The sequence below is a fragment of the Arvicanthis niloticus genome, chromosome 20 (genome assembly GCF_011762505.2).
Source record: "Arvicanthis niloticus isolate mArvNil1 chromosome 20, mArvNil1.pat.X, whole genome shotgun sequence".
Taxonomy (NCBI): domain Eukaryota; kingdom Metazoa; phylum Chordata; class Mammalia; order Rodentia; family Muridae; genus Arvicanthis; species Arvicanthis niloticus.
The window spans coordinates 51,091,516-51,111,684 of NC_047677.1; the positions used below are offsets into that span (position 1 = coordinate 51,091,516).

At 46.7% G+C, this 20,169-nt stretch overlaps 1 protein-coding gene, 1 long non-coding RNA gene and 1 pseudogene across 2 annotated transcripts; 1 reads left to right on the plus strand and 2 right to left on the minus strand.

The window, feature by feature from the left end:
- Nucleotides 1-7,499: 7,499 nt before the first annotated feature.
- Nucleotides 7,500-8,345, minus strand: LOC143435258 (uncharacterized). Its single transcript, XR_013105395.1, has 3 exons — nucleotides 8,304-8,345; nucleotides 8,092-8,124; nucleotides 7,500-7,753 (listed from the first exon to the last, which is right to left on the minus strand). It is a non-coding gene; the product is annotated as an uncharacterized LOC143435258 (long non-coding RNA).
- Nucleotides 8,346-8,480: 135 nt separating this feature from the next.
- Nucleotides 8,481-11,410, minus strand: LOC117724204 (H-2 class I histocompatibility antigen, Q10 alpha chain-like). The gene is made up of 4 exons (XM_034523893.2): nucleotides 11,331-11,410; nucleotides 10,857-11,126; nucleotides 10,356-10,631; nucleotides 8,481-8,818 (listed from the first exon to the last, which is right to left on the minus strand). Exons 1-4 carry the CDS (start codon nucleotides 11,401-11,403, stop codon nucleotides 8,481-8,483), a joined length of 957 nt encoding a protein of 318 aa, XP_034379784.2. The 5' UTR covers nucleotides 11,404-11,410.
- Nucleotides 11,411-18,847: 7,437 nt separating this feature from the next.
- On the plus strand, nucleotides 18,848-19,596 carry LOC117724284 (GSK-3-binding protein FRAT2-like; annotated as a pseudogene).
- Nucleotides 19,597-20,169: the final 573 nt, after the last annotated feature.

Sequence of the window (20,169 nt, forward strand, 5' to 3'; positions counted from 1 at the left end):
TGGGATTCTTGGGAGCATTAGCCCCAGTGTCTTCTTCTGGATCCATGCACAGACCAGTTTCTCTTTGCCACCACTCGAAGTCTCCAAAGGACAATCAGGCCCAAAGGGCTGTGTAGGGAGAGTTATTTTGTGTTTTCTGTGCTTTTCTTTTCCAGAACTCCTCCTCCTGATAGGCTACTCTTGGCCTTAGCACCAGCTTTCTCAGAATGGTCATAAGCGACCTCCTGACCTCCTGCCGCCATTGTGTTTGTGATGTGTGTGGTGTGGGGTGAAAGCAGTGAGCACACTTCAGGCTCTTTTGGTCCTCTGCAGAGTTGGAGAGGGCCTCTCCAACTTCCTCACCTGCCAGTTCTTGGTGAGTGACTGAAACTGTTTTTTAAAATGTGACTCTGGGAGGAGACAGTGCTTTTCCCCTTGTGAAACCCAAGGGCACCCTTTCTGAGGTGCCACCCCCAAATTTCAAGGTAGCTAAACTTTTTTAAAAAAGATTCAATGGCGCATTCATCCTCCAGATGTGACTGTTGCTGTACACTTTGCAACAGAGTGTCTGAAATTGTGGTGGTCCTGATTTATAGGATTCATAATTTAAATGTCTGCGGAATAAATTTGTTTTCTGTTTTGAAAAAAAAGAATAGGTTCAATTTGAAGAAACAATCTTAGAGCAATGTTGTTTAGCAACTTTAAGAGCAAGGAACAAAGTTGAGGAGCCAGGGAAGAATCCCACATCTCTTAGAAAAATTATGCAAGTCTCAGGGGAAACCTTCACTGATTTTTTTTTTTGCAAAGATTAGTTCCAGGTATGAACAAAGCCATGTCAGACATTGATGCAAAACAACTGCTAATTGAGACCTTGGCATTTGAAAATGCAAATATGAAATGCAGAATGTTATCAGGCCATTAAAGTTGAGGGCAGCACTTATGAACAGAGAAGACTAATATTGTCTCTAGCCTGTATAATGCCACAATAATTGATCAAGCCGTATCTAAAGGCTTAGGTCTCAAAATCTGAGGTGCTTTAACTGAGGAAGATATAGTAAAAAGACTGTGAACAAGAAGGTAAAGTTCTCAGATCTCAAGTGCCCTGTGCTTTAACTGTGGGAAGCATGGTCATCTGAAACAACATTGTGAACAAGCCATCTCTAAGGGCAATGGATTTCATGAATATAAACCAGAAAGAAGGCCTAGGCTTCCAGGGGTGTGCAGGCAATGTGACAAGAGTTCCTCTAGTCTAATGAGTGTAGGTCCTAGAGAGATATCCAAGGCAATTTCTTGCCAGCAGAAAATAAAATCAGGGACCTAGCTTGAGGCCCTAGAACAGAAAGTACAAGCTGTTTGCCTCAGGTCAGCCAGGAAATTAAGAAGAAGGCAGAAAAACCCCAACTGAGGAAAAATTGCCTTCATACTACAAACATAATAATGCTCAACCTGTAAAATGATATCAGTGTAAAGTTCTTCCACAGGGAATGCTGAACACTCCAACACTGTGTCCGTATTTAATGCCAGAACTGCTAGAAATAGTTTGTAGGCAGTTTCTTTAAGCCATTATTTACCTATACATGGATGATATTCTTTTTTTGTTGTTGTTATTTTGTTTTTTTTTTGTTGTATATTATATTTACATTTCAGATTTTATCCCCTAAGACCCTACCTATCCACTTCACTCCCACCTCCCCACCCTCGAATTCCCCCCCCCCCCATACTCCATGTTCATCCTTCATAGGACCAAGAATCTCCTCTCCCACCTATGCCAGACAAGGCCATCCTCCCCTTCATGTACAGATGGAGTCATGGGTCCCTCCTTATGTGCTCCCAGGCTGGTGGTTTAGACCCTGGGAAGCTCTGGTTGGTTGGTATTGTTGTTCTCTTCATGGGGCCACAAACCCTTTCTGCTCCTTCAGTCTTCTCTCTAACTTCTCCATTGGGAAATTCTTGATAAGATCAGTGGTTAGCTGTGAGTATCAGCCTCTGAATGTGTCAGCCTTTGGCAGAGCTCTAAGGACACAGCCATATCAGGCTCTTGTCAGCATGTACTTCCTGCCATTCACATCAGTGTCTACTTTTGGTGACTGTACCTGGAGTGGAGACCCAGGTGGAATGGTCTCCAAATGGCTCCTTTTTCAGTTTCTGTTCCACACTTTGTTTCCATATTTGCTCCCTTGAGTATTTTTGTTACTCCTTCTAAGTAGGACTGAGGCATCCACACTTGGTCTTTCTTCTTCATCAGCTTCATGTGGTCTGTGTGTTGAGTCTTGGCTATTCCAAGCTTTTGGGCTAACATCCACTTATCAGTGAGTAAATACCATGTGTGTTCTTTTGTGATTGGGTTAACTCACTCAGGATGATAATTTCTAGTTCCATCCATTTACCTAAGAATTTCTTGAAGTCATTATTTTTAATAGCTGAGTAATACTCCATTGTGTAAATGTACCACATTTTTTGTATCCATTCCTCTGTTGAAGGACATCTGGGTTCTTTCCAGCTTCTGGCTATTATAAATAAGGCTGCTATGAACATAGTGGAGCATATGTCCTTGTTATATGTTGGAGCATCTTCTGGGTATATGCCCAGGAGTGGTATAGCTGGATCCTCAGGTAATGCTATGTCCAATTTTCTGAGTAACCACCAGACTGATTTCCAGAGTGGTTGTACCAGCTTGCAATCCCACCAACAATAGAGGATTGGCAACCACATCCTTGCCAGCATCAACTAGCACCTGAGTTTTTGATCTTAGCCATTCTGACTGGTGTGAGGTGGTATCCCCAGGGGTTGTTTTGATTTGCATTTCCCTGATGACTAAGGATGTTGAACATTTCTTAAGGTGCTTCTCGACCATTCAAGTTTCTTCAGTTGAGAATTCTTTGTTTAGCTCTGTACCCCATTTTTAATAGGGTTATTTGGTTGTCTGGAGTATAATTTTTTGAGTTCTTTGTATATATTGGATATTAGCCCTCTATAGGATGTAGAATTGGTAAAGGTCTTTTCCCTAACTGTTAGTTGCTGTTTTGTTTTATTGACAGTGTCCTTTGCCTTACAGAAGCTTTGCAATTTGATGAGGTCCCATTTGTCAATTCTTGATCTTAGAGCATAAGCCATTGGTGTTCTGTTCAGGAAATTTTTCCCTGTGCCTAAGTATTCGAGGGTCTTCCCCACCTTCTCTTCTATTAGTTTCAGTGTATCTGGTTTTATGTGAAGGTCCTTTATCCACTTGGACTTGAGCTTTGTACAAGGAGATAAGAATGGATTTATTTGCATCCTTCTACATACTGACCTCCAGTTGAACCAGCACCATTTGCTGAAAATGCTGTCCTTTTTCCACTGGATGGTTTTAGCTCCTTTGTCAAAGATCAAGTGATCATAGGTGTGTGGGTTCATTTCTGGATCTTCAATTCTATTCCATTGATCTTTCTGCCTGTCTCTATACCAATACCATGCAGTTTTTATCACTATTGCTCTGTAGTACAGTTTGAGGTCAGGGACGGTGATTCCCCCAGACGTTCTTTTATTGTTGAGAATAGTTCTCACTATCCTGGGTTTTTTGTTATTTCAAATGAATTTGCAAATTCCTCTTTCTATCTCTATGAAGAATTGATTTGGAATTTTGATGGGGATTGCATTGAATCTGTAGATTGCTTTTGGCAAGATGGCCATTTTTACTAAATTAATCCTGCCAATCCAGGAGCATGGGAGATCTTTCCATCTTCTGAGATCTTCTTCGATTTCTTTCTTCAGAGATTTGAAGTTCTTGTCATACAGATCTTTTACTTGCTTGGTTAGATTCACTCCAAGGTATTTTATACTATTTGTGACTATTGTGAAGGGTATCATTTCCCTAATTTCTTTCTCAGCCTGTTTATCCTTTGAATAGAGGAAGGCTACTGATTTGTTTGAGTTGATTTTATATCCAGCCACTTTTCTGAAGTTGTTTATCAAGTTTAGGAGTTCTCTGGTGGAAGTTTTAGGGTCACTTAAGTATACTATCATATCATCTGCAAATAGTGAAATTTTGACTTCTTCCTTTCCTATTTATATCCCTTTGACTTCCTTTAGTTGTCTAATTGCTCTGGCTAGGACTTCCAGTACTATATTGAATAGGTAGAGTGAGACTGAGCAGCCTTGTCTAGTCCCTGATCTTAGGCAGTTTGCTTCGAGTTTCTCTCCATTTAGTTTGATGTTGGCTACTGGTTTGCTGTATATTGCTTTTACTATGTTTAGGTATGGACCTTGAATTCCTGATCTTTCAAAGACTTTTACCATGAAGGGATGTTAAATTTTGTCAAATGCTTTCTCAGCCATGAATGATATTCTGATGGCTGTTTCTGATGCAGATACTTTAGAAAAAACTGTTTTGTGAAACAAAGAGAATTTTGCCTTGTTGAGGTTTGCAGATTGCTTCTGAAAAAAAAAATATATGGAGGGAATTCCATTCACTATTTACATTGTAAAATAAGTCAACAAAATATTAAAACTCAGAGGGTACATATTGAAAGAAATCAGTTGTGAAATCTCAAAGAGTTTCAAAAATCAATCAGAGATATCAATTAACTCTGGTCCATCATTGGATTAGCTGCTCAAGAATTAAGTAAGTTGTGTCAAATGGTACAAGAAGAAGATTCAGACATAGACAGTCCAAGACAGCAAACAAAGGAAGCATAGAAAGAGTTAACCTTTATAGAAAAGAGACTGGAAGATTATATGTGAATAACATAGTTCCCAAACTCATTTGTATTTTGGTTATTTTGCCTTTAACTCATTTTCCTACTGGGATCATTATGTCAATGGAAGCAGTATTTTAGGATGGATCATCTTAGCACACAATCAAAGTAAAAAATTAAAGTTTACATAGAAAATATTTCTGATTTGATTATTAAAGCATGAATATATCAACTGTCAGGAATAGACCCAGCAGAAATTGTAGAGACTTATACTAATGCTGAGATTACTTCATTATGGGTGATCAATGAGATTAGCAAAGAGTTTGTAACAACTATTTGGGAAAAATTAACAAATATCCTAAAAGCAAGCAACTTCAGTTTATAAAAAAAACTAATTGGATTGTCCCATGTGTTGTAAAGGGAACACCAACTGCTGAAGCATCTACAGTATATACGGATGCAAGAACCTTTGGAATGGCTGCTTATAAATCAGGAGAGAAAAACAGCAAAGTAATTCAAATCCCACATGCTTCATTCAGAATCAGAATCCAGTAAGATGAAGAAATTCTCTCTATACTATAAAGCACATTACAGCTGTACCACACAATTTTGAAGGTCAAGCAGTCACAGAGAAGATCTAATCATACCTTAAAGAACACACTTACACAACAAAAGGGAAAAATAAAGATCCCGGGGGTTAGACCATTAACAAGAAAAGAACAACAGCAGCTGAGAGACACTGGATCAAGGAAAAAATTGGAAGTATATCATGCTATATACTATAAGGATGTGTTAACATCAGAATGGAAATCAGCAAATATGTGGTGTTGGGAATGCTTTGATTTTCCACAGTACACAAGAGGTGTGGATACCGTCAAAACTAAAAACACTCAGAGTTGACCAGGAGGTCCTCCGAAAACCTTAGCCACTGACCCAGAAAGAGCAAAGAGGAGAGCCTGACCAGCCACTGCCTTCCCCTGCCAGCCAGAAAAGCCTGGACAAGAAATGTTCAGTTCCTAACCACTGACAGGCCTACATTACAGAATATTATTATACACATAAAACATAATTGCTAGCAAAATATAAAAGCCTAAATATATATATTGCATTTGGCAGATGCAGTTATAAGTGTCCTGAAGAGATGTGGTTTGGGTGCCTCTAAGTTCTCCATAGATAACACTGCTAAAGAATGGAAAGATCCTGCCGACTTTAAGGCAGGTGCGTGGGAGAGGTCTTCTGTCTTTGCTCTATGACCCGAGGCAAAGTCAGCAGGTGGTCTTGGTCTACACCCCTGTAAAGGGTGAAAGTGTTAAGCCTCTACAGGCTTGCCATGGATCCCCAACCCTACCATGGCAGTGACAAGGATCAGCCTGCCAAGGGTGTGGGGGAGGAGCTACAGACTTAAACAGACTTAATTTATAAGGCATTAGACCTTTGACAGAAACCTCTCTCTCTCTCTCTCTCTCTCTCTCTCTCTCTCTCTCTCTCTCTCTCTCTCTCAACTTTGAAGAGCCTTTGTGAAATAGAGATTTTTCACTCAGGGCTTACAAGAACAACAGAGAAGCAGCTGGCAGGACACAGGTAAAACAAATCTACGAAACAGAGTTCAGGATCCCTCTGGAGTTTGAAAGAGCTCAAGAGAAAGGTAGACTAGCTTGGTAGAATGACACACAGTGAAACATCTAAAGAGCTGGCAGTTTAGTTGTAGAATCAGATTATCAATAGGTAACACACATATAATTTAGAGAATAAAGTTTCCTCACTGAGGTAGCAAGATGTAGCCTCAGTTTATGCCTTCTGTGTCTTTAGTGCTATAAATATTAGTTAATTTAAATGGTTACAGGCCTATGAGCAGGACTTTGGTCTCCTGCAATACAGAGCCATCCACAGTGCAGAGCAACAACAGGCTTATGAAGAGGACTTTAAGACAGACTATGTTAAATACCGCATCCATCATGCCCAAGTCGGGGCTGCAAGCACCAGGTCCACACAGATGGTGGTGGAGATTAAGAGACTTGAGGGAGTTAAATCCAGGACACAAGGTGCTTCAATAAGATATTCCAGGGTCAGGAATTGGTACCCAGGTTACAGGAGAGAGAAGCATCCCTGTAAGGTCTTATTTCAGCTGTGGATGTGCTCCTGAGAGATGAACAGACAGACCACACCAGACACCTGAGATCCCTGGAAAACACAGTGCAAAGAAGGAGAAGCAGAAATCACAACAGTAGCTTGGCTACAGGGAGCACCCAGGGCAGTTACACAGCTGCATCATTGGTAGCTAAATCAAGTGGGTGAGATGAAATGTAGTATGAGTTATTTGTGCACCCAGCAGGTTGTGTCTTGGGACACAACTCGTGATTCTTCTTAACCTGCTGGGTTAATCATAATCCTGGGAAATCATAATCCTGGAGACAGGTCAAGGCTCAGACCTTTCCTGTGTCCTTGTGACCACAGACTCTCAGAATGTGCTTCATAGTGATGGAGAAAGCAGATCCGGGAGGTGACACAGACCAGGAGTGACCCCTTCAGAGATAATAACACACAGAGCCCACCTAGGCACAGTCCTGTTCAAACTCAGCTCCCACAGCCTCTTCCTGGCCCACCAGATACACACAGCTTAGTGATACAGATCCTAGATAGTTCTCCATCTGCCATTCATTACTAAAAAAAAAAAAAAAAAAAAAAAAAAAAAAAAAAAAAAAAAAAAAAAAAAGATCTAAGTATTCTCAACCCATTAAATTAACAAGCAATCAACCCATATGTCAAGATGTTAACAATCAAGTTCACATTCAGATTCTTATTCTCAGTGTGGAAATTAGGGGATACAACTGAGAGCAGCATGGACCTCACAGGAAGCTGACGTCCTCCCAACTCCCACCAGGCTGAACCAGAAAGGTTGGCTGTGGAAGGGAACACAGGCAGTGCAGGGACAGGGACTTATTGTGCAGGGGTGGACTGGGCTCCACAGTTCTTCACATTGAGCCCATAGGATCACAGGGAACATCAGACACCATTGTCTAAAGAGAATTGAATGATCTGGATGTCACAGCAGAGACCTGAACACACTGTCACTCAGTCCATTCCAGAAAGGTGTCTTCATGCTAGAGAATGAGAGTCATGAACCATCACTGTGAAGTCAATATCCCAACAACCCACGACTCATAGGGGATTCTGGGAGTCCCTGAAACCCAATCATATCCACATTGCCCCTCCTCAGTCAGACACCAAAGTGTGACCTTTACAATCTGGGAGAGACATATCAGAGCTCTGGGAGCTGTCCCTGCCTTGGGTAAAAAATATACAGAGATATATTCATAGAAAGTGCTGACACACTTTCTGGATGATTACAATGGAGAAACTATTATGGATTTCCAGAGCTCCCCATCATCTCCAGCTGAACTCCAATGGCCTTAGAAACAGTCCTGTCCTCAACACTTACCTGGAGCTGGAGTGTAGTCCCCTCCTTGTCTACCTGTGAGAAGAAAAGCTATGGGAGTTCAAGGAACATCTTGACAATAGGAAGTTTCCAGAACTGACAGCAGACCCAGTTGCAGACAGCAGCAATGCACGGTGTGGATGTGTCTCCCATTAATGAGCAGAGCACACTTCTAAAGGAGGCTGAGAGAAAACTCAGACCCTGCCCTGTCCTACCTGTGTTTCCTCTTCATCACAAAAGCCACCACAGCTCCAATGATGGCCATGGCTCCAAGGAAAACAAGAACAGCAATGACCGCCATGTTGGAGGATGGAGGAGTGGATGGAGGAGGCTCTGGGAAGGACAGGTACAGAAAATGAAGGGTCATGACCCAGCTCTCAGCCCTGATCAGCTCAGGGTTCAAAGAAGGTTCCAGCTTTCCCTGACCCCAGCTCTGCACCCACACCCTCCTTACCCCATCTTAGGATGAGTGGCTCAGGCAGACCCTCATGTTGCACATGGCATGTGTAATTCTGCTCCTTCCCAAGAGGCACCACCACAGATGCCCACTTCTGGAAGGTTCCATCCCCTGAAGGCCTGGTCTCCACAAGCTCCATGTCCTGGGTCAGGTCCTCCCCATTCAACTGCCAGGTCAGGGTGATGTCAGCAGGGTAGAAGGCCATAGCCCAGCACCTCAGGGTGACTTCACCTTCAGATCTGAGATGATGGTTCACATGTGCCTTTGGGGGATCTGTGTGGAAGATTTAAGAAATCCCACAATTAACAAGACAAACTGAAATCTACACAGACTCAGTTGAATCAATGATGACACCGAACTATGTGTCTGAACACTTCAACTGTTATCTCACTAGCGACCAACAGGTAGAGTTGGTCCCTGAGCACAGAACTGCATATTTTCCTGGGGACTCAGAAGCTAAGAGGGAATCCACATGAGCCAGTGGGTCAACATGGCCATCCTTATGTGATGTTCTACAGCATGAGATAGGTAGTCAAAGAATGGAAGATGGAATGGAAAATATCTAATTTATATATGTGTTTGAGTTCATATCAAAACTAGAATCATATGCTCCTGGAAGGGAGCCACCACTGAGACTCAACCACTGTGGCCATCTTGCTGACAAGCATTAACTGTCAGTCCAAGTGAACAGACATTACAATATGTGTAGCAGAAATGTGGTGAACCTCTGACACTCAGCCAGAGAAAATGACTCTCAGCCCCTGCCTCTGAGGTGACAAGGTACAGGTGTGTTACACAGGATCCCTGGAGTGTGCTGTGAACCCCAGTGCAGCACTCACTGGAACACAGCAGGCTCACAGGGTGTGTGGATCTTCCCTCTCACTCCAGCCCTGGATTGCAGAAGACCCTGTCCCTCACAAAGTCCAATTCCTGATTCTTTAGGGGGAGCACTGTAACTTGTGGGGGCAGAGGAAGAGCAGGAGGCTTCTGGATGTTCAGTTGTAACATGAAACAGTCCAAGTTCACAAGAATCTCTCCTTTCATGAGAACCCTGATTTAACTTGTCTAATTATCCAGGTTAGCAGTCTCCCCTAGGACCTGTGGAGACTGGTACAAATGATAATACAAGGGCATGGAGAAACAGGATCACTCCAGTGCAGATAAAAACTGACCAGAAGCAAAATAATGCCTTCAAAAAAATAAGGAAAGAAATTTAAAAAGAGGGAGAGAAAAGAAAGAAAAGAAAAAGAAATTTCACCGTTCATGTTTCTCTAGGTTACCCCATAAGGGCTTGTGTGACCATTCACCACTGTAGGAATAGATAGAATTGGGTTGTAGAAGGCATGCAACCCCACAGACAGGGAGGGATCTGTGAGAATGTATTCTTTGGGAAGTTGTAGAAACTGGGGAAACAAGCCTAGTGTAGGGGAGTCCATGTCTCCCATCAAGTAAAGGAGACTTCCGGTCCTGGGGTGTAAGGGCTGACACACTCAGCATGACAGGAGCCAGTGTCCACAGACCATAGCTGTGGGCAGAGAACCTGGCCTGGGAGAGGCCATGGCTGACAGCAGGAAGCCCCTGATGTTCTGTCAGGAAATTCTCTCCTTCCCTCCTGAGACAGACTGGGAACTGTCCAGGGAGAAGGCAGAGCCCTGGGAGAGTCAGTGCAGTCATTGTGATGAGGATCAGGACACCCAGGGACACTCTCTCCCCTCTGAGACAGGGGCATCACCCCAGCTGAGGGTTTCTTCTTCCCCAGAACTGAGCCCCAGCCCGAGGGCAGAGGGAGGAGCTGCCCTCGGCCCTGCACCTGTGCACAGCAGTGTCTCCTTGCCAAGCTCCAGGTATCTGCGGAGCCACTCCATGCAGTCGCCCTCCAGGTAGGCCCTGCGTTTCTCTGCATCACCAGCGAGCTCCCACTTGCGTCGAGTGTTCTGTGCTGCCATGTCCGCCGCCGTCCAGGTTTTCAGGTCTTTGTTCAGGGTGATGTAGTCGTGGCCATCATAGGCTTCCTGCATGTACCCGCGGAGAAGGCTCCCGTCCGACCCCATGTCACAGCCATACATCCTTTGGAGCGTGTGAGAGCCTGTGGGACCCGCAGTCAGCCCTGCCTACCCCACCTCACCCTGCCTACCCCCTCTCGCCCTGCTCATCCCCTCGCTCCGCCCCGGCCCCGCCCACACTCGAACTTCTCCAAACTGAGAAGAAACCAGGTTCCTGGTCGCTTCTGGTCGGACTTGAGACACAGGACATCTTCAGCCCCTATGTCGGGACGTGGAGGGGTCGTGACCTCCGACCCGGGGTCACTCACCGCCCTCGTTCTGGTTGTAGTAGCCACGGATGTTCCTCAGGCTCACTCTGAAAGTCTGCTCCGTGTTTTTACAGTTCTGTGTCTCCCGCTCCCAATACTCCGGCCCCTCCTGCTCCACCCACGGTGCGCGCGGCTCCATCCTCGGATTCTCCGCGTCGCTGTCGAAGCGCACGAACTGCGTGTCATCCACGTAGCCGACAGCGATGAACCGGGGCTCCCCGAGGCCGGGCCGGGACATGGCGGTGTAGAAATACCGCAGCGAGTGTGAGCCTGGAGGCGGCGAGCGGTGAGACCCTGACCTCCTCCCAGGACCCCGGGCGGGTGCGCGGGCTGGGAGGTGAGCAGGGTCTGGGGCTCGGGACGCGGGTCGAGAAGGGGCCTAGGGTGCGGTGAGCGAAGCGGGGACGCTGCTTCCCCGGTGTCGCCCCCGCCCCTCCCCACAGAGCCCGTTTCCCTCCCGACCCCCGCACTCACGCGCGCGGGTCTGGGTTGGGGCCAGGGTGGCCACCAGCAGCAGGAGCAGCATGAGGGGCGCCATTGCCCCCATCTGGGATCTGGGGCGTCTCAATCCCTTTGGCTGTGTGGACTTTATAACAAGTCCCCAGAGGGAAGCTGGTTGGTTCCCTGGGATCACTTCACACAATGGAGATGAGGCCTGTCAGCATGTCATCAGTGTCCAGGCAGAAGGACCTGATACAGTAGGAGCAGAAGTGAATCTGGGCAGATGGGGAATCCCCAGCCCTGGGCTTCCCCACCCCTGACCTCACTGCCTGGAGACTAAGACTTTGCCCAAACCCTGTGCTGTGTACAGAGCGCTGTTTGTCATGGTGTCTCTGAGTTCTGACCAAAAGCTGTCTGGACACCAGGAGAGACCTGCAGGCCAGACTCTCTGTGTCCTCTCCTCCACCCTTCCTCTTCCTTCTCTTCAGAAGTCTGACCCTGGAGTCCTCTAGAAGAAAGGCCACTTATGAGAATACATTGACAACACAAGCAGTTGGGAATGCAGTGGAGAGATGTTCTCCTTAAAGCAGAGGCTCTGGCCTGCAAGCTCCACAGGGACCCCACAGAGATCAGGTTCTGTTCACCTGGAGAGAGTGGCTCACACTGCCAGGCCTGAGTGACTCTCATTGGTAAAGAGGAGGCTTTGCCTCTTCCCTCAGGATCCTGTCTCCTTAACCTTGGGCTTAGACTCCTGTTTCCTCAGGGATGAAGTATGTGTAGTTTCAGGTGGGTGTGTTTTACAAAGATCTCCATTCCTAGTCCTGGGTTTGTTCTTGTGGACCTGGGTCATTGTGTCAGCACAGTACACCCCTTTCTACACTGTGAACAAACCTCTGTGGAGACCACAGACAACAGGCATTGAAGCTCTGTCTATACTGCACTTGCCCTGTGTCTGCACTTCTATGGTACAGTTGCTTTAGTGACTCAGTCACAGTAGGAGAGGAACTGTAATTAACTATAACACAGAATAATGATGATAGTGTGGTAGAAGTTATGTGATCTCTGACCCTCTCACTCCCTCTCTCACCTTCAATCTCACTATGAGCTGATGAGGTGAGGGACATGAAAGTCACAGGTGTGTGGGACAGTGGATCTGATAACCAAGTTGGCCCCACAGTTCCTCAGATCTGTGCACTGTGGACACTGGAAGAAAGATGATTCTCATGCCAGAGAGTACACACTGGTGATACGAGGTTTCATCCCTGATCAGTAGTGTGGGATAAATTTATACAAGCTTTGATTGTGTGGACTTTGACTGATCTCTTCTCTGATTCCCTGGGAACTTGATTCTCTTAGGTTTCACCCTGACTAACCTAAGGATGCAGCTGGCCCTAGGCAGCTCCACAGAAAGATCTGTCTCTGTAACTTTTCTTATTTTATTCTGTTTTAAGACAAGGTCTGTCTCCACAGCTTTGGCTGTCTTAGAACTCACGATGTAGACAAGTGTGGCCTTGAACTCACAGAGTTCCACCTGTCTCTGCATCCTGAATGCTGGGATTAAAGACCTGTGTCATCACACCTGGCTTCAGTTACATTTCTATGAGTATAATAGGACACTGTGACCCCAGCTATTTACAAATGTGCGTTTAATCTGTTCTCTAGTCTCAGAGGGTTTGAGTCCATGATGGCAGAGGAAAGGTGTGGTGGAGGAACAGTGTGAGCTCACACCTTTGTCTGCACACCAGATGCAGAGGCTCTGGGAACAGTGGGAGTCTCCAGTAGCCCACCCTCCCAGCAGGGATTTATTGGCCTGCTCTCATGAGGTCACAGCTCAGTGGGGGCAGCCAGATCCCTGCACTCACATTGGTTCTTGCTCTCTTCTGAGAACAGTGTCCTGAGGCACACGTCTCTGTCCTGTATTGACTTGTAGGCTTAGGACAGTGTTCAAGGCATCTATGTAGAGCTCCATGTACATGGTGATGCATTTCTGCTCCAAGTTATCCGAGGAGCCCCAGGCTTCCCGATGCACTTCCTGAAACACCTGTCAGTCATCTTCAGCAGCTCCTACACATTGGCTATGGTGATCTGCACTTTCTTCTGCTCTATAATGGCTCCTGGGTCAGCTTCCCACCTCCTGTGCCATTAAAGTTCAGTCACCCACTGCCCATGGCTGCACAGTCAACTGGGCACACCCTACCACAGGTGCCAGAAGCCTTGAAGTGTTTTAAACCTCAAAGCCCAGCTGCAGTGACACATCTCCAATCATGCCACACATCCAATCCTTTCCCAAGAGTTCCATCAGCTGGATATGAAGTATTCATTCCTATGAGCCTGTGTGGCTGTTCTCATTCAAACCAGCACAGCATTCACTATGAAATGTAAGATTCCAGCAGGGTTCTGCAGATGTGTCCAGTGCAGTCTGATAGAAATACCCTCAAATAGGGGACTCTGCTGTGTTAGCATCTCTCTCTTTGCCTCTGTCTCCTCCTGCTCAGCCCCTCTCTGTCTCTGTCTGTCAGGCCTCACCCCATCAGTGCCCAGCACCCCTCCCTCCTTAGCTCTGCACTGACTCTGTCTCTTCTTGTGCATCTAGTTTCTCTCAGTGCTCAGCCAGCATGCTGTGAATCAGCTGTGTGGTTTCCTTATGTAAACATTCCAATAGTGGCTGGAGAGATGGCTCAGCAGCTAAGAGCACTTGTTGCTGTTGCAGAGGATCCAGGGTGAGTTCCATCAGCACATGGGAGCTGTCAATCATCTGTAACTTCAGTTCCAAGGGATTCAATGCTAGTGCACCTACATACTTATATACAAAAATTATATATATCTAATAAAAATAAAATTTTAAAAATATGAATTGAAAAATACTTTATTTCTCCTACACATCTAGACTGTGAGGCCAGGGGCTGAGGGCACAGGGGTCTTTAGGCAACACTGTATTGCCAGGCAATGAAGCCAGCTCTGGAGCAGGACAGAACAATTGATTGAAATACATCTTACTGAAAGAAAATAGGCAAAAAGTCACAAAATTAAAAAACAAAAGATATTTCATTTTTGGTACTTACTATGCACAGTGGATCACAGCCTCATCCTATAAAGAACACACAGTGTGTGCTCATCTATGCACTTGAGCCAATGTTAGTTTTTGATTCTCAATGAACAAGATAAATTCCACTCAGACGTTTCAATGCTAATTTGTAACAGACCATGACATCCCAACATCCAGAGTGTTCCTGGATCTTCCATCCCACTGCAGACCCTCCAGGGTCTCACCTGTTGAAGAGGAAGAAGCATTACATTCTTGGGCAACAGTGCCCCCTGGTGGAAGAAACACAGAGGAATGAGCCTGACCCCACAGAGACTGAGGGTAAAGGGGATCCAGACTGGCTGAGATGTCCCAGGGCCTCCTTCCTGTCTGCACTTCTCCAGGGGTCTCAGGTCTTATGCTGCCCTGCTCTCATCAAACTTACATCCAGAATAACTTTCTATGCTTTTCAACCCGTGGGAAGAAAACTCCCTTTAAGAGGGAGGCAGAAGACAGAGTCATAAGTGCTAGAAGGAGCTGCAGAGCCCCAAACAGAGCAGTTCCAGAACTCTGACAGGGAATGTGATGTTGATTCTTTAATGTAAGCTACATGTGGGATTAACTAAAATCTCAAAATGGAGGGTAACATCTGTGAGACGTTTTTGCTTAATGTGAACTGGGAAGATTAATTTCAGATCCTTTTCTTTGAGGTACGAAGACACACCTGAAACCCCGAATGTTTGAGCTGGAGACTCATCCCCATTCCTAATCTCTGCCACACCTTCTGTTGAAAGCCTACAAAAGTCATGAAAGAAGGAAAGGCTTGTTCTTTCTCTGCTTGCTCTTGCTCTTGCTCCTGCTCCTGCTCTTGCTGTGTCTGTGGAACATTCTGGCTTGCCCACCTTTGCTTTGAATAATAGCACACATTCGTGTCTCAGCCAGCTCAGAGCTGTTTCTATGTAGAAGGATGAGAATCCACGTTCTGTTTTGTATTGCTTTGGTTTGTTGTTCTTGGTTTTTTTTTTTTCCTTCATTTTTTCCAGCCAAGCTTTTCAGGAGGTCTCCCCTGGTCACATGGTAAAGACCATCCTTTCAAATGCTAGCAAACACAGCTGTCAGCAGTGTGGCTGCCTCCATTCTGATGAGGGGACAGTGGATGAGATGGCAAGAAACCACATGGTTCTTTAAGATTCCTATGTGTAGATTTTAACTATCTATGCTGGTGTCAGGAATTTAAGTTAACTTTTTTCCTTAGAGACTTTACCAGGTTTTAAGCAGACACATCATTGAATTTAGAGAATTAAGACAAAACCTACAGAGCAGAGATGAGGAGCAATAGTCCCTACTGCGAATGGTCTGTGCCTTTATTTATCTCTTCTTTTTCTGTTCCATAGTTAAGTGGATCACCTGATGTGGGACAGAGATTTTGGAGGAAATGTTTATACTAAGATGCTTGGATGTAGAGGAGGGGGAGCCATACCCCAAATGCAGAGCTAGCTTTTAATTGAAGTAGGAGAGCTTAAAACAGTCTAATGCCACTCATACCTAAAAGATACCTGGATTCCTGTAAAACAGAATCCAGTGAGATGAGAACACAGAAGGCGTGGAGACAGGGGGATTATGAGGTCTGACTGTAGACAGAGGACACTGCAAGAAGTAGCTGACAGATTCACCAGCCAGGAGTGTGTGCTGGAAGTGTGCCTGCTGCAGCTGGCCTGCCCCTTTGCTTTCTCCCATTCCTGTTAGGTTAGCTTCTGGTTCCCAAACTGCAACAAACTTACAGAGGATAGTAACTTAGAGGACAGGATGGCTACATTGTGTGAGGGTGGGGGAGAGACAAACAGAGTTTTGAGAAAAGATCAATTGGGAATGGAGGAATCTCTCTGCACTTCCCTGATTGCTTGTAGTATTTGTAAAGATGCTTAATAACATCAGGATCAGAGGTGCCCTTGAGTGGACATTCATGTTATTTATCTAAGGGATATTGAGGCCCATTTTGACTGGACAGGTGAGTAAATTTTGTGCTTTTCAGGTTTGGTTTCAGATGTACATGTTGGAGGTTTCTAAAAGCCATCCCTAGAGAATGAGAGGGCAGAAAACATACTGTCCCCAGGGTGAGAAAGGGGAGGCAGAATGTCACTGCAGCCTGTAGCCATGGGTGCCCCCAACTCAGGGAGAACAAAATGAAGACGTAGTTATTCAGTGGGTCATTACCACAACTCAGCAGGCATCAGCTTAGCTATGCTTAGGAATCTTGGTGCCTGGTAACAGAACTTTTGTAGATGCTAAAAGTGGAATTAGACCCAGCTTGTGTACAGGATCCTGTCCATAGGTAAGGGTTGGGAATTGGAATCACAAAAGCCATGAGGGCCTAGAGAAGTTTTGGAATTTACAGGCACCTTCAAAGTAAAAGTGGTAGGAATGGGCAATAAGGAGCCAAGCAGAGCTTAAGGAAGCTGCAGGGTTGCAGCTCTGAGGGTGGAGGGATGGAGTCAGAACCAGAAAAGTCACAGTAGCCAAGTAGGGCCTAAGGAGACTGCACCAAAACCCACAAGGGCCTAGGGGAGCTGTGGGACAGGCAGCTCAGAAGGAAAGGTGAGCAAAGGGCAGGTAGGGGGCGCCCTGGCCCTTGGGACCTAAGGGAACTGCAGATAGCAGCTCCAATGCTAGGAGAATGGGGTCAGGTGATGAGGGTCAGGCATAGCCTTAAAGACTGTGGCTGGAGGTTCCTCCACCTCCAAGACTACCAGAGGGGTGCTGGATACTTCCTCAGAGTCAGGGAAGCATTTACACTGACCAGAAGTTGTAAGCTTGGATTTTTCCAAGCCTACTTTCAATAAGGGCTCTTAAATGCTTTAACCTCCCTTCTAGCCCACCACCCACCAGAGATAGTTGAAAAGAAAAGTTATTACGATACGGGGGAGGGGGGGAGTAGACTGGTTCAGAAATAATTCTTGAGAGCAATTCCAATCTGCATTGTTCAGTTTTCATGAATCAGCAGCAGCAGCTCGATCCACTCACAAAACACCTTTCAAGAATTGATGTTGAGAAGTAGTCTCCTTGGGGCGGTTTTAGTCTCCAATTGCCAGATACCAGCAGTCCAGTTCAGTGTTTTCAGGATAACAAACAGGAATCAGCAGTGATAGCACAATCCAGCAGAAACAGCCAGGCCTTCTCTGAATCAGCATGAGTCTGCACTAGAGTGACAAGGACCAGCAGGGACACCAGAAGTTCTCTGCCAAGACTAACTCAACAAAGTGAAGATCAGAGAAGACAAAGACTTGAGACCAACAAACTGTTGCAAAACTAGCTATGCAAGCCAGCCATCACTGTCCATTGTGTCCTATTATACTCTCTATAAGAATCCCGAGTTCACCCAGAGCTCAACAAAACTCTGTGACTCTGTATCAGGTGACATATCCAGAAACTTCCACTTCATTGGGCCAATTGGCCTGAGTCCACAGAAGTGTCAAGAAGCCTGGAGAACACCACCAGACAAATTTTTTTGGTGCATTTCTTTCTATGAAGTCATGACAAAGGATGACCAGTAAGGAATGGCCTGGTAGCATCCACCATCTTCTGGGTTATATTTATATTCCTTGAAAACTTCATGTGTCCTTTCACATGTCTGCTTCAGCAAAACATACTCTCACCTGTGTGCCCTAGCAGAGCACTATTTAACATAACTGACTTTCCGAAGAAAGTAGAATGTTCCCCTTCAAGAAGAAGGAGCTTTCCTAATTGTCACTGACAGATGGGGAGTCAAGCAATCAGTGAGCCAGAAGGTGAGACTCCTACAGGCCAACTGGAGATGGGGGACAGGGTCCTAGTGTGGCTCAGACCCCAGGACTAGAGGGAGCACAGGCACCAGGAGACAGGGAGTTTCCCCTAGGTAGAGAGAGGGGAAGGAAGACTGTCAGAGGGCAGTCAAGTCAAACAATGGAAAAGCAGGAGGATGGTCAGATGACACAGTCATGTTCAGGAAACAGGGTTAAACCCTCAGCACCTTTTAAGGACAGGCTGTCCTGGGTCACAGAATCACCAACAACATTCCAAGTACTTAAACACCATATGCTCACTAATGGAGACAATCCACAAGTTTATGACAAGATAGGATGGTATTCTGTATAAATGACAGACCTAAAGCATTTTCAGGAGGGAGTGATATCTTATGAGATGCACTTATCCTATGTGAAACAGGCACTAAATAATTGGACTACTCGGGATAGGATTATTTCCCAAGACTGAGGAGGATTGGTAACAGCCTTACCAGAGGCTGGTCCTCAATTGCATTGGTTGTTATGGTGGAGCAAAGCCAGGAATTCGCACAAAGGAGCGAGAGGAATTAACATAGCACAGATCCAGTTGATAGGGTTGATAGGTGCTACGTGTGGCTACACAAGAATAGGCTCGGGCTCCTGAGGCTCTAAGGCTAGCAATGCCACTGCTGGGTGGTCCTGGCTTCCGCGTCTCAAGCTAGGCCTCCGCCCAGCCTGGACCGGGCTTCCAACTCGTTCCCGCCCCAGCCATGGCCCCGGGACCCCGTGGCCAACAGAGCCGCCAGCGACGCCCGCACAGCCGCCGGGCCCGGGGCGAGGGGGGCCTGCCATGTCGGAGGGATGATGATGAGGAAGCTGGTGACAAGGTGGAGGTGGAGGAGGTCTAAGACAGCTTTCTTCTGCTGCAGCAGTCGGTGATTCTGGGCGGCTAGGCCGACGTGGACCTGCTCATCGCCCAGATAGGGGAGACGCTGCAGCTGGATACAGCGCAGGATGGCTGGTCCTCTCCCTGTGCCGCCATGGGCCCCCAGCCTGCGCCCCCGCGGGTCCTGGCGCCACTGCGGGCGGACAAGGCCAGGACCCCAGCGAGGCGGCTGCTACAGCCAGCGGGGTCAGCAGAGGCCTAGGACACTGCGCCCCCAGGGGCCATGCGCTACATATGGGGGGGGGGAGCGCGCTCGGGGCTGGGCGGTGCCCTACTGCGTGGTGGAGATCGCCCAGGGCGCCAGCGCGCTTCCGGGGCCAAGGCGGAGAGGGTGGCTCCCGGGCGCTGTGGCTTCTTGGCGAATCCAGAAGTGGCGGTGGACCGCAGACGGAGCGCACAAGGCGGACGACGACTCGCAGTGGCTCCTATAGCAGCTAGTACTCTCGGAAAAACCTCATCAAGGAGAAGGTGCTCCAGCGAGCTGTCACAAGCTCCGCTAGCGCGCGGGTGTCTGGGGGTGGCCGAGGCAGACCAGACTCAGTCACCCTGCAGCCCTCGGGCTCCTGGCTCTGACCCGGAGTCCCTGAAAGAGGAAGAGGACGCGGCCATGAGGATCCAACAGAGTCTTGGCCTGGACAGTGAAGAGCTGAAGCTGTCGTCCATCCCTCTGGTTACAGCCTCAAAGTTACAGAAAATGGACTCGACTGGGCAGCACTGGCAGCTGAGGACCTGCGATCTACCTGGAGAACTGTGGCAGCTACTAGGTCCACTTGGACCTGACTTAGCCCTAGGCTTCGATTGTTTATAGATGTGGCTCGCCTGAGCGGGAATCGGGAGGGCGTCTAACAATGCTTGAAAACCAATAGTAGACACATATGATCTCGTTATTTTCGGATAGAGAAGCTTTCTGAATTGGTGCTACAGTTGCAGAGCAGAGAGGTTCTGGGGTGAAGAACATAAAGTTGGCAGGTTGGTGGCTTGGCGACACGTTCTTTCTCCTGTTTAATTTATGATTGTGAAGGTGGGCTATGGGACCTAGTTGGTGAGTTCTCAAAGGTGGGGAGAGCTGAGCTTAAGTGAGGACATACAAACGACTTGACCTTGCCAACTTGGACTCAAGGTCAGGTTGGCTGAGTCGGGTGTTGT